At 46.4% G+C, this 13067-nt stretch overlaps 1 protein-coding gene across 7 annotated transcripts in view; it reads left to right on the top strand.

The window, feature by feature from the left end:
* dock10 (dedicator of cytokinesis 10) overlaps positions 1-13067 on the top strand; it is a 241720-nt gene that overhangs the window by 220362 nt on the left and 8291 nt on the right. For 4 of the 7 annotated variants that reach the window (XM_083637501.1, XM_083637498.1, XM_083637504.1 and 1 more), the window contains exons 30-47: positions 23-119; positions 441-479; positions 846-1024; positions 1921-2037; positions 2200-2317; positions 2537-2658; positions 3076-3190; positions 3652-3718; positions 4558-4605; positions 7343-7462; positions 7997-8106; positions 9134-9249; positions 9617-9754; positions 10673-10855; positions 11016-11126; positions 11302-11517; positions 11626-11683; positions 12487-12588. In XM_083637501.1, coding sequence (XP_083493627.1) covers positions 23-119; positions 441-479; positions 846-1024; positions 1921-2037; positions 2200-2317; positions 2537-2658; positions 3076-3190; positions 3652-3718; positions 4558-4605; positions 7343-7462; positions 7997-8106; positions 9134-9249; positions 9617-9754; positions 10673-10855; positions 11016-11126; positions 11302-11517; positions 11626-11683; positions 12487-12588 — 2056 coding nt within the window. The remainder of the gene's footprint in view (positions 1-22; positions 120-440; positions 480-845; positions 1025-1920; positions 2038-2199; positions 2318-2536; positions 2659-3075; positions 3191-3651; positions 3719-4557; positions 4606-7342; positions 7463-7996; positions 8107-9133; positions 9250-9616; positions 9755-10672; positions 10856-11015; positions 11127-11301; positions 11518-11625; positions 11684-12486; positions 12589-13067) is intronic. The other 3 variants (XM_083637503.1, XM_083637502.1, XM_083637499.1) reach the window with 2 other exon arrangements.

Genomic DNA, 13067 nt, shown 5'->3' with positions numbered 1-13067 from the left:
TTTTTTTCTCTGTTTGCAATAGGTCTTGTGTGAGTTGAAGTTTGAGTTCTTGAGAGAGGTGTGCAACCACGAACACTACATTCCCCTCAGCCTGCCCCTGCCCTCCGCTCGCATCATAGGTGAGATACTGTGTGTAGTACAGTGCAGTCACTCATGTAGTGTTCATGTGATCGCTGTCATACATCAAGTAGCTCCCACTCATTTGTCTAGTAACTCACGCTGTCTCCATCTCTCTCTCTCATACTCTTTCTCACCCTCTCTCTCTCTCTCCATCTCTCTCTCTCTCATACTCTTTCTCACCCTCTCTCTCTCTCTCTCTCTCTCTCTCATACTCTTTCTCACCCTCTCTCTCATACCCTCTCTCTCTCTCTCTCTCTCTCTCTCTCTCTCTCTCTCTCTCTGCCATCCTCTCCCACTCTCACTTTATCTGTCCATGTCAGACCATACATCCCCAGAGCCACAAAGTATGCCTACTCATGGTAAATATGTTCGCTCATTTCTTTGTAATGTTGCATTTAGATAATGTTTATACAGTATGTTGTATTTAGCAGGATCATCTGATGGCACCTTAATGTACATAACTAACACAGGTTTGCGTAAATTGTCACATTATTTGCTCATCACATCCATTAGGTAGACGGGTTTGTTTGGAAAAGAATACAGTAACAAAGTCCTAATGTAATAATAATACATTATATTTGTAGAGTGCTTTTCTAAATACTGAAAGACGCTTAATGTAAGGGAAATGTCGGAATGAGCGTTTATTTTTTAAACATGGGCATCTGAGTTGAATCCCGGTTAAGATGGGCATCATGTCTTCTTGTGCCGTCTCTCCCCTCCTCTAGTGTCCGTGCCGGAGTACAGCCTGACCGGAGAGTTCTGCAGGAAACACTTCCTGACCGGTCTGCTGCTGCGGGAGCTGGGCATGGCCCTCCAGGACGAGCAGGACCTGAGGCACCTCGCCTTGGCCACCCTGAAGACGCTAATGGCCAAACACTCGCTGGACGCACGCTACGCCACCAAGGTAGAGCGAGCAGACCGTACCATGTGTTTACACACGCGGGGGCGAAGCAAAACGCACGGATAATGAAGCATGAGCTCACAGTAGACATTCTTCCCATGTGACTCATACACAAACATGTGCTGACTGACAGACTGCGTGATGGTTCCGAGCAGCTGTGTGAGCAGCCGAGAAGATGTCTTTGGTGGCTGCTGGGAAGTGCCCCGACCTGATGAAGTCATTCATCTGCCCTATGTCAAACAATGCCAAACACTGCCAACCACAACACAACACCAGGCTTACAGTCAAGACCACGACTGATTAGACCAAGGAGTCTAATCAACTTAGTCAACACCGCAAATGAGTTTTGACTCAAGTCAAGGCCCTAAACCAGAGCAAGTCATGTCTTTTTTTTAGGCCCACAGCTTTTATTTGACAGGGTATATTCAATATTGTGTGATTGTATTCTAGTTGTGCTATTGTGGTCAAGTCCAAGACCATAGAAACTTGGATTTGAGATCAGACTTGAGTGTTACAGCCCTGCAAAACACCTGCACGCACTTGTTGTTGTTTTTCTCCATTGTTTAGTTTTGCTACATTTGGGAATATTGAGTGACATTTTATTACAATTCATGGCTTTCAAAGTATTTAGTGCTTTTATGAAGCAATTGCCAACAGTTACACTTTTGATAAATATACCACAATAACAATAGAAAGAATTCAGTAGATTTCATAGTGAAAAAGGAGGGGATATTCCACGATTGGCATTGTGATATTATGGCACTGTAGAATTTAGTCACAACAACAACAACAACAACAACAAACGTCCAAGCGACATGACCATTATCATTATTTAGTTTGATCAACTGATTTTCTGGAAGCTGGGTAATGCGATGCCCCTGTAATCACTGTCCTTCCAGGAGAAGCAGGCGAGGATTGCATCTCTCTACCTGCCGCTGTACGGCCTGATCCTGGACAACATGCCTCGCTTCTTCCTCAGGGAACTCTTCCCCATCTACTTCACCTCCAGTGACCAGGTAAGCGTCACGGCTTTGACTGACAGGCTGATCGATCGATTGACTCCCTCACGAGTGTCAATAGATCAGTGTTTGATTAGATTTGATTCCAAGCGTCGTGCATCTTTATACATATCGTACAGTGTTTAAATAACCAACACCACACATCGCTGTGTGCTCCAGGGCTCTCGAGATGACCTTAGTGTCGGAGGGGTAGTGGCAGGAGGGGCTGCTCATGTTACTCGCCATGCCAACTCTGTGGATGCGTCCTTCTCCAGAGAAGTGCTCAACTCCATCACAGGTGTGTGTGTGTGTGTGTGTGTGTGTGTATGTGTGTGTGTGTGTGTGCGCGCGCGCGCGTGTGTGTGTGCACGCGCGCGTGTCTGAGTGTCTGCTGTTTGATGATGTGTCATTTGCTGTGTGTTTCTGTACCTGTTTGGTTCTCATGCCTATAGATATACATGTATATATAAAGGTGTGAATGAGGATAGCTGTACTCACACCCCTCCCCCTCCACCAGCCTTCTCTTCCCTGGCAGTTGCCACGGGTAACCAGGCCGACTCGCGGGGCTCTCTGATCAGCGTGGACTCCAACCCGAGCAACAGTGACAGGAACAGTGAGAAGATGGATGGATGTGAGAAGGTGAGAAGACAAAAGACGAAGAAACAGCCGTCACCTTGTGTCTCATTAGTCATGACACATCCCATACATGATCTTTATTCTTATCAGGCCACCAGATCTGTCAAAACTAACAAATGAAATTCCTCTCATGACAGGCTGATTTTCTTTTTCTATATGATACACAGTCATAGTTGTAAGCTTTGGGACAATGCGTTACAGTGTATATATGTGAATTTCTCATGAAAATATGCACGTGAGGTGAGGCAAAAGAAGAGACCATCAGCTTTTAGTAACTAATTAGTCGCTAATTGGTCTTTATTGGCTCCCATTTTAGACTATTAACTATGTTAAAATGGGAAAACTAGCAAAACAGACTTTAAGCCACTGCCCCAATACGTAGCGCTTTGATTGTATGCGTGTCTTAACATCTGTCTTCAGTTTGCCCGGCCGCAGTCCCTGATTGGCTATGGCTCTCGCTGTGACAAGCTGGACCAGTCGGAGACCCGCAGCCTCCTCATGTGCTTCCTGCACATCATGAAGACCATATCTGAGGGTGAGCCGCAGCAGTGACGACATCTCACAGGCATCCATACACCAGTTATACACTCCAGAGCCATGGCTAACAGTATTTGCAAATATTTGTGGTTTATTCTAGGGTAGCATACATACTGTAGGTACCATATCAATGGGGTTTGCCACAGCAGGGGACTGAAGGTGTACTGTAGACAATCTACTGTATATTAGTAGCGTATTTGAAAATCAATTTTGTTTCTGTAAATGACCTGCTTGACACAATCTGAATTACCCTGACATGGTCAACCCCACCTGCCTGTACTCTAAGCAGGTTCAAACACAAATGATCTGACGGTTTGACCCAGGTCTGCTCCGGTCACAACGCCGCCTCAGTATACAGACACTGACTCTATGAAAAGCTGCAGTGACACTGCTGCATAGGATTATATCTAAGGAATGACACAAGGCCGGCAGACAAAAACAACATCTGTCTGTTTCCAGATGTGCTGGTGTCCTACTGGCACAGAGCCGTTCACCAGGAGATCTCAGACTTCTTCAACATCTTGGAGTAAGTGCTCTCATTCTTCATCGCAGCGTATTCTAGTTTAAGGGGACAGCGTTTTTTTTCTTTTCTTGCCGGAGCACTTTGGATATAAAAAATATGAATGCCCAGAGCATTTCCAACACACACAGACACACAGCGCACGGAGCTGACTCTGACAGTTAGTAGCTAACGTTAGCTAGCTAGCATGCAACGGAAATAGCAAGATAACATCAACCCAACAAGATAATACAGTACAGTACAATTAATAATTATCACCTGGAGCCTCTCCTCCGCCATGTTTGTTGACCTTTTTAGTCCCGCCTCTTCCTCAATATTGATTAGTCGGTCGGGGGGAAAAACTGTTTACTACTTGAGGTGCCCAGAGCGCTCCGTCCAAAAACGCTCCCTGCCGAGAGCACTGAAATGCCAGGCGCGGTGCTGGGAAGAGGAGCGCTCCTAGCGCCTCCTAGTGTGTCTTTACCATAGAAAATGAATTGCAGAAAGACTGACAAGTGATAGCGCACACATAGGGAGGGACACCCAGTGAGACAGACAGAGATGACGATGGGAGGATGAGAAGAGAGGGAAGGGGAAACTTGGGCAAAAGGGTGCCAAAGAAAGTAGTGAGAGAGGAAGGGAGTGAATCGTCTGAGCAGTGCGGTAAATCAACTGTCTGTGTTTCCTGTTTGTGTCAGCACTGTTGTTGCTACAACTCAGCACTAACACATGTGCTCAATTTACTACCTGTCCTGAACTCGCATACATAAACACAGCCCCCCCCCCCCCCCCCCCCCCCGCCCACACACACACACACACGCACACACTTTTCAGACTTTTTTTTTTGCATTTTATTTTTTCCGCAGGCTGTGTCTTCAGCACTTCAGGTTCCTTGGGAAACGCCACATAGCCAGGTGAGTGTGTGAGAGACGGACCTGGTCCTCCTCATCATGGAAAAACCTTCACATGGATTCAAATGTAGACATGGAAATAGCTTATTAAGTCAAAATCCATACCACGGGCCAAGGCTGTTACACTGATACATAATTCATACAATCATAATGCGCACATGAACGCACACATGTGCAAATACACACACACACACACACACACACACACACACACACACAAATAAATGAGGCAGGCAGTCATGCAGAAACACTAATATGTCTGCGGTATGCGTATGCACACCCAGGGATGAGCTTCAAGGGGGGGAGAGGTAAAAGGGGGGAGAAAAAAGGAGAGGATGAGGAGGGAGGGGAGGGGAGAGGTGAAACTCCAGAGATCTCCTGCTGTTGAGAGCAAAGCACGGCTGGATAGTGTACTGTCATAGTTGGCAAGCACAGGAAGGGACATTGCTACTCTGTGTGTGTGTATGTGTATGTGTGTGTGTGTGCGCGTGTGCGCCCGCCCGCATGTGCTCCTACTGGACCCCTGCCATTGGCACTGCTAGACTCCTCTATCTTGTGGTTCCTCCCAGCTAATTAAATTAGCCCCCTTTTCCCTTTGAGCATTAAGATGCTGAGATGTAAGCCAACAAGAGGCTTGGAGAAGTCGCTCTGCTTTACTGTGTGAGGAGGGAGCACTAACAGAATAAAAAGGTAGCTGGAAAGCCTAGCTAGCTCTCTCAGACGTCGTTGAGCCTGTCTGGGGCTGCTAGCTGATTAGCATTCGTCTGTAATACCAGACCACGGGGGGGGGGGATTCACAATCATATGCCGCTGTGTGGGTCTGTGTCTCTGTGCTCGCTCTTTGATGCCTGGCTGAGTCAGTGTGGGCTTCCACTGACGTTACTGTAGCACTGTGGAGCCAGCAGCAAGCTAGGCAGAGAGACAACCAGTCAAGTCACCAAGCTAGGCAGAAATGCTACACTTTTCCTACATCATATTCTGTTTCTGTTTGCTCTGGAGGGAGCTAATTTCCTTAGCTTCTGCCATATTTTAGATTGGGGATAAATAGCTCAGATACACACAAAAACACAAATATAGGCACCAGCACACACACACACACACACACACACACACACACACACAGAGTAAACAATACATACAACTGTGATTAGCCGACTAGTGACAGTCAAATTGCAATGTTTTCTCCATGTATGACCTTGCTGTTGTAGTCCTCACCCCAGCATGTCTTAGCCCCTCCCCCTCTGTCTTAGCCCCCCCTCTGTGTGCTGCATGTGGTGATGGAGCGGGCGCCTCGTTAATGGATTCTCAATGTGATGGCACATGACATGTATTGATGTTCTGTTGCACATATAGGCCAGGCTGTATGTCGGGCTGTAACTACTAACGATTATTTTTTTTATTATCGATTAATCTGTCGACTATCTTCTCCACTAATCGATTAGTCGTTTGGTCTAGAAAATGTCACAAAATGGTGAAAAATGCCATGACATCCTCAAATGTCTTATTTCCTGAGCAACAGTCCACGACTCAAAGAGAATCAGTTCACTGTCAGAGAAACTAAAGAAACCAGAAAACATTCACATTTAGGAAGAATTTTTGTATTTTTCTTTTCTTTTCTTAAAAATGAGTCTAAACGATGGATTGATTATAAAAAAAAATTGTTGGCGATTAATTTTCTGTCGATCGACTAATCGATAATTAATCGTCTAATTGTTGCAGCTGTATTATTATGTACAAGCTGAACGATAAATGGAAACAAAATCAATCTGGACATTGTTTTTATTGTGTATATTGCTTGTTTTTCGATTCAGCTTTTCACATCACTTTGCTCATTACCGAACCATTCCTGTTGCATGTCCACCATTCAGCCCTCTGTCTCCATGTCCTTCTGCCTCATATGTGACCGGCTGGACTCACCTGCTTTGCTTTGTGCTGCCTGGCTTGATGCTTTCTTTGCTACGTGTTCATAGGCTTTGATGCTGCCGCCGCTGTGTCGCTTTGGTGCATCAGTTATTTTGATTGGCCGAGGCACTATAATATGCTTTATGTCGATTGGCAGTCGTCTCCGTTCTAGCGTCATGTAGGCATCATAGGAATATGATATGTTGAACATCTGTTTGTTGATATCGAGTTACATAGCTGCTTCTTTGCTGTAGCTTAGCTGTCCTTTGGCACCATCACCTCTATACGTCTTAAATCCCCTGTAGTAGCTCACTGTTTTGCATCGGCTTGGAGGAATATAACTCAAATTGCTTACCTCAAACCCGAACTCTCCACTAACACTCTTGCAAACTAAATCCTTTGACTCTTTTAGGCCACTGACCTTTCCATCTGGCTCGATACTTTACCCTCTGACCTCCCTCTCTTCTCTGTAGGAGGATGCTTTCTGGCTCTAGCCGCTCCCATCAGACCAAGGTCAAATTGGAGTTATCCTTTGTCAGCGTTTCATTTAGCCTGTTGGAATACAATGTGACCTCGTTACCATCGATGCGTAACAAGGTCAAAGAAGTGGAAAAAATAGTATCGTATTGCAAAGTGGCTACATTTAGCACTACAGCGTCAATTTGTATTGACTGCAGGCATGCTCGTGCAACTGTTAGCACGCCACGCAAAGCTCCGATAGAAAACTGATGGTGGTAATGTGACGGCCACAACAACAACAACAACAACAACACAAAACCAATACTTGTCTTAACTAAACCAACTAACGTTAGCTTTGATGTGATTGGCTCGTGAACAGGAAGCTAGCAGCGGCAGTAAAGCTGGCGCAGTCCACCCAGGCCAATGGCACCCTGAAGGGCTCTAACCAGCACCCCCACCCCTCCCACTCCTCTCAACCCTCAGGCATCCTCCCACAATGGTAATCAACCTCCAAACACCTCCGCCATGATGGCAGAGTTAAGCTGTTCACTACGGAGTCTCAGATGGTTGCTAAATGAAGTGTCCTTCATGCTGATGATTTTATGAATGGCTTATAAGTCATGTATTGAGTGACAGTAAACTCCGGGCTTTGCTATTGGAAAAACAGGCACACATAAGCTGAGTGGACAAAGTGAGCACTTGGAGTTGGATAAACACACTCCTCTTGTCCTGTGTATATTCATCTTTGATGTGCCCATAGTGTGTGTCCATCTAGTATACTGTAACTGTTCCCCCAGCATGCCCCTCTTCATATTTTACCAGCTTTGTTTTGTGTCAATTGCCAGTCAGTCATTGTCTGTGTACACTTTTGATGTGTTAATAGAGTTGGTGTTAACAGCAAGTCATTGTGACTTGAATGTCATTTTACACACACCTACTGTAACGGCAAAAGGGGACCAGGGCTTACTTTGAGAACGATACTTGGAAGTAATTTGGTTGAAATCAGCTGCTGATCGCTGCTGTTGGCCTTCAGGATGGCATCAGGAGGCGAAGGCCACCGACACGCCCGCTCCCAGACCATGCCCATCATCAGGGGCAAGAACGCCCTCACCAACCCCAAGCTGCTGCAGATGATGGAGACAGGTAAGAAGACACACGCACACACACACACACACACACACACACACACACACACACACATGCACATACACACACGCACGCGCTAATTCTGATTTGATCTGCATCAAAGACGATGGGATTTCAAGCAAGACAGCCCAACTTCAACTCACTTCCTGTCATTTTGGCACGTGCGTTTTGCCCATGATGGCTTTCCACGGACACGCCCACTTAGGAGGCTTTTGGCAGGTCTGAGTCTATTGGAGTCAATGGGAAAAGTCAACGTGATCTCAGATGATGACAGATCCCTTAGCCCCCATATTCATTAACGTAAATATTCGGCTCATTCTCCAAAGCTACATATCTTCTGAATATTCTGACACTAAAATAACATTTTTCAGACAGACAGATCAGGAGACAACTAAACTTGTTCAAGACCTGTCTCTATCTCAGCAACACACTCTCGTGAGATTTGGCAACAGGAACTCATGTTAGCAGGGAGCGATTAGCTAAAGCTAAAGCTGAAGTTTGTTGATGTAGTAGCTAAATCTGTGGCTAGAAAAAATATTTTTCTAATGGAATATCTTAGTTTCAACTGTATTGAGCTAACAACGGGCCGCTTTGTGTTTATATGTGTGGTTTGTGTGGAGTTGGGAACTCACAATCTCTATTTCAAGTTAGCTTGCTAGGTCAGCACTAACCCAGCATCACCAGGCACAGTCCTCTCACAACACTTCAGGGTAGAGGTGACCACGTGACCATTTGGGAGACTTGCTGCTACCAGTTGTTAGAATTGGCGGAGCCTGCGGTGACCCATCTAGATAGTAATAGAAGATCTATGTCTGCATGCTGTATTTTCTTTTCTTATCCCCTTGCTCTATCTTACTTCCTCCTCACTCTACCCCCAAAGCACTTTCTCTCATCTTACACTCTGCTGACCTTTTTCACTCATTGACATGAAAACACGGGCACAGTGTGGCCGATGCTGTAACTGAAATATGATCAGACACACACTGTACTGTCATAGTATCTGATCCTGCTGCTGTGCTTGCAGACGGGAATGTTGCGGAGGGCGACGGGCTGAGTCCCACAGACGTCGAGGCCAACCTGTCCACTGAGGTGGCTCTCACTGTGCTGGATGTCCTCGGGCTTTTCGTTCACCATCACAAGGTATGAGCTCCTCCTGCTGTTTCCCACCTGAAACTACATCCCACGCCGGCCACACACATTTATGTTTCACCTGTTGTTGTTTTTTATGCTCAACTATTTTTATACACACTGGAGACAAATTACTTGCATTTACATTAAAATACCTTTTTCGTTGTTGTGTGGGCTCCATACATATGCCATATTAACTTGCTGTACAGCCTCATAGTCAAGTCAGTGATGCTCTGTTGCCACCCGGTGGTTAGAAGAAATGTCTGATTTTTATAAATTGAATAGAGAATGTAGATGACGGTAACCCTTTAGATTAGAGAAAGGATAGCTCTTTAACTTTTCACTTTCTTCCTGCTGGTTTCCTTCACCCTGCCTCCAGAAGCAGATGTTCATGGATGATGGACAGAATGTATTGATGAAGAAGGTGCTGGACACCTACTTCCTCTTCTTCCAGATCAATCAGTCGACCGCCTCTCTACGGCACGTCTTCGCTGCACTCAGGCTCTTTGTACAAAAGGTCCTCTATTATATAACATACATGTATGCATGCACGCGCACACACACACACACACACACACACACACACACACACACACACACACAGTATGCACTCTGTTCAAATACACAACATCATTTATCCCTTTCTATCCACTCACTCACTCCTCACTCACACACACACACACACACACACACACACACACTCACTCCTCACTCCTCACTCACTCACACACACACACACACACACACACACACACACACACACACACACACACACACACTCACTCACTCACTCACTCACTCAGCCTGATATCAGACTGAATTGTCAGCTAGTTACACTCCATTTCCATTTTCTAGTCTGAGATTGCCTCCACTCTAACCGATTTCCACCAGGGGAATCCCCCAGGGGAATTCCATTTTCCCTAACCAATCACTAGAGACCAATGTATCGGCTGTACTACGTACGAATCTAATCCAGTCTGGCGAACGCAAAAAACAAACAAAAAAACATCTCCCCTTTGAATAAATGCCTTCAAAGCAGAGTGCTGTTCAGATTCCAGAGTAAGTGGTACTTTTAATCAACCTAAAACAGCCTCGATAGCAGCGTCTATCTCGTCTACACCGGCCACCATTGTGTTATTACTCCTCAGCGCACCTGACAATGGGAAACAGCTTGACAACGGCGTTAGTCCCGCCCATTGCGCTGTTTATTGATGCTGATTGGCTAATCGTTAGTCGACTGAGGAAGTCGCTGTTGCATGTGACGATGCCAGACCAGAAGCAGCCAAAACTCAAATCGGTGGAGTGGCGGATTCTCATTTGTGCAGTTTAGTCAGCCAGCTTCATTACATGGCAACCGATATGATCGAAGTAATGATTTCAGGAGATTCTCTCATGTGGGGATTTCTCTCTTTGTGTCCCTCGTCTCTCCCTGTAGTTCCCCAGTGCGTTCTTTCAGGGTAAGGCAGACCTGTGCGGCTGTCTGTGCTACGAGATCCTGAAGTGCTGTAACCATCGCTCCAGCTCCACGCAGACTGAGGCCTCTGCCCTGCTCTATTTCTTCATGAGAAAAAACTTTGAGTTTACCAAGGGCAAGTCCATAGTGCGCTCACACCTGCAGGTAAGTGAGGGTTTAGGTACGTGTGCGAGACAGAGACAGAGACGTTAATTTGCTAGACTGTTGTTTGACTGTTGTCAGTATTATACGTTTCTGTACTGTGTACTTTGTGAACTATGGACTCAGTGAACCCACCCCATGAACTGTACCCCCTGTTCTGTAGGTAATCAAGGCAGTGAGTCAGCTGATAGCAGATGCTGGCATTGGAGGCTCGCGGTTCCAGCAGTCTTTAGCCATCATCAATAACTTTGCCAACGGAGATGCACCACTCAAGGTAAAGCAAATTCAATCTAGGGTGGTCTCTACTGTTGCCTGCAAATTATTGCACATTTACTCTTGTTTGTATGTGTGGTCGTATCTCGGCATTCTCAATCACTGAAGTGTAAATCTAAGTACACCTTCTTAAAAGTATGTACCATCAATACATTTTCACAACACATTTTCTCCAGAACACTTCATTCCCAGCAGAGGTGAAGGACCTGACCAAGCGGATCAGGACGGTTCTGATGGCTACGGCCCAGATGAAGGAGCACGAGAAGGATCCAGAGATGCTTGTGGACCTGCAGTACAGCCTGGCCAACTCCTACGCCAGCACGCCCGAGCTTCGACGCACCTGGCTGGAGAGCATGGCTAAGGTCCACGTCCGCAACGGAGACCTCTCCGAGGTATGTCTGGTTTTTAATGGGGTGGAGTGCACGTTCGTTCTCAGTTGAGGCCAGAACATATCAGAAATGGCTTTTAGAATGAAATATTGATTTGATTTGACTCCTCAGGCTGCCATGTGCTACATCCACATCTCAGCCCTGATCGCTGAGTCGCTGAAGAGGAGAGGTTAGTTCACGTGTGCGTGTGTGTGTGTGTGTGTGTGTGTGTGTGTGTGTGTGTGTGTGTGTGTGTTTGTGTGTGTGTGTGTGTGTGTGTGTGTGCGCTTGTGCTTGCACGCACGCATGCACGCGCACACACACACACACACACATCTGTGCATGTGTGTGTATGCGCTGCAATGGAATTGCTGTGGATTGTGTACATCTCTGCAAACATGGCAACCTCTAACCCAAAAGTCCCATCACAATGGTGGCAGCCATCTTTTATCATTCAGCCAACCTCTCTCTCTGCTAACATGGTTGTTGCTATCTCAGGGCAAAGTGAGCACGGCGTGCTGACTTGAGTGTGTGCCACATAGCTTCATCATCGGGGTGTGCATGCATTTGTGTGGTGGTGGAGATGACGTGGATAGAAGATGACTGGTAGAAGAAGAGATCTACAGAGCTGTTCATGTGTTCAACCATCTTTCTCCTCCATGACTCTTACAGTGAGACATGTCGCTGAGCTGCACGGTCCTCTCTCTCTGCACGTGTGTTTGCTCTCGTGTGTGCATGCTTCATCATGTAGGCCCACGCATGTGTCTACGCCTTTTATATGCATGTGATCTTGTAGCATACATGCACTGTGCCTGTGCACCAGAACAGCTAGCCTAGCATGCTACCTGGAGCTTGGCTTTTTGGTGAGCCTCTCAGCTGCCTCGTCCTTGACCCAGAAAAAGGCAAAAGCAAGTGGACATAAACTGTATAAACCTCCTCCTCCTCCTCCTCCTCCTCCTCCTCCTCCCCCCCTTCCCCTCCCCTACCAAACAGGCTACTGGAGAGCGGACAAGGCCCGGATGTCCAGTGTGTCCCCTGAGGAAAGCCCTGTGTTTAAATGTAGCTCCTTACTAACTACCTCCCGAGATCCAGACAGTGAGTGTGTTGCGCCTGGGGCCTTGCAGGGATGTGGGGTTGGGAGTCGTCGACGTGTCGGGATGCAGAGGCCAGAGACTCGGGGAGGGAGAGGGGGCGTGCACTGGCATAAGGGGCGGGGCATCGGGCTCTCAGGTGCCAGAGCAAAAACCTTACACACTCATAATAATAATAATGGTGGATAGTTTTGTTTACTCCCTACTTTATTCTAGGTACCTGTATTAAAACGGGCTCAAGGCCGCTGTTCTTGCCTTTAGGATTAGGAGAATAAGCTTCACTTCTGTGCAAGATTAAGTTTGACCTTCGGTGTTCACTCAAACCTCACTGGGTGCGATGTTGAATGTCACCAGGTTTGATACATTATGAAGCACGCTCACTCACATTTGATGTTGTTACTTTTGTTTGGGCTTGCAAAACATATATATATATATATATATATTATACTGGTTGCAATGAATGTTCATTGACTGTTTGTAAAC

The sequence above is a fragment of the Poromitra crassiceps genome (assembly GCF_964638095.1).
Source record: "Poromitra crassiceps genome assembly, chromosome: 5".
Classification (NCBI taxonomy): Eukaryota; Metazoa; Chordata; class Actinopteri; order Beryciformes; family Melamphaidae; genus Poromitra; species Poromitra crassiceps.
Note: the sequence above shows the minus strand (reverse complement) of the source record. Positions and strands in the feature narration are given on the sequence as shown.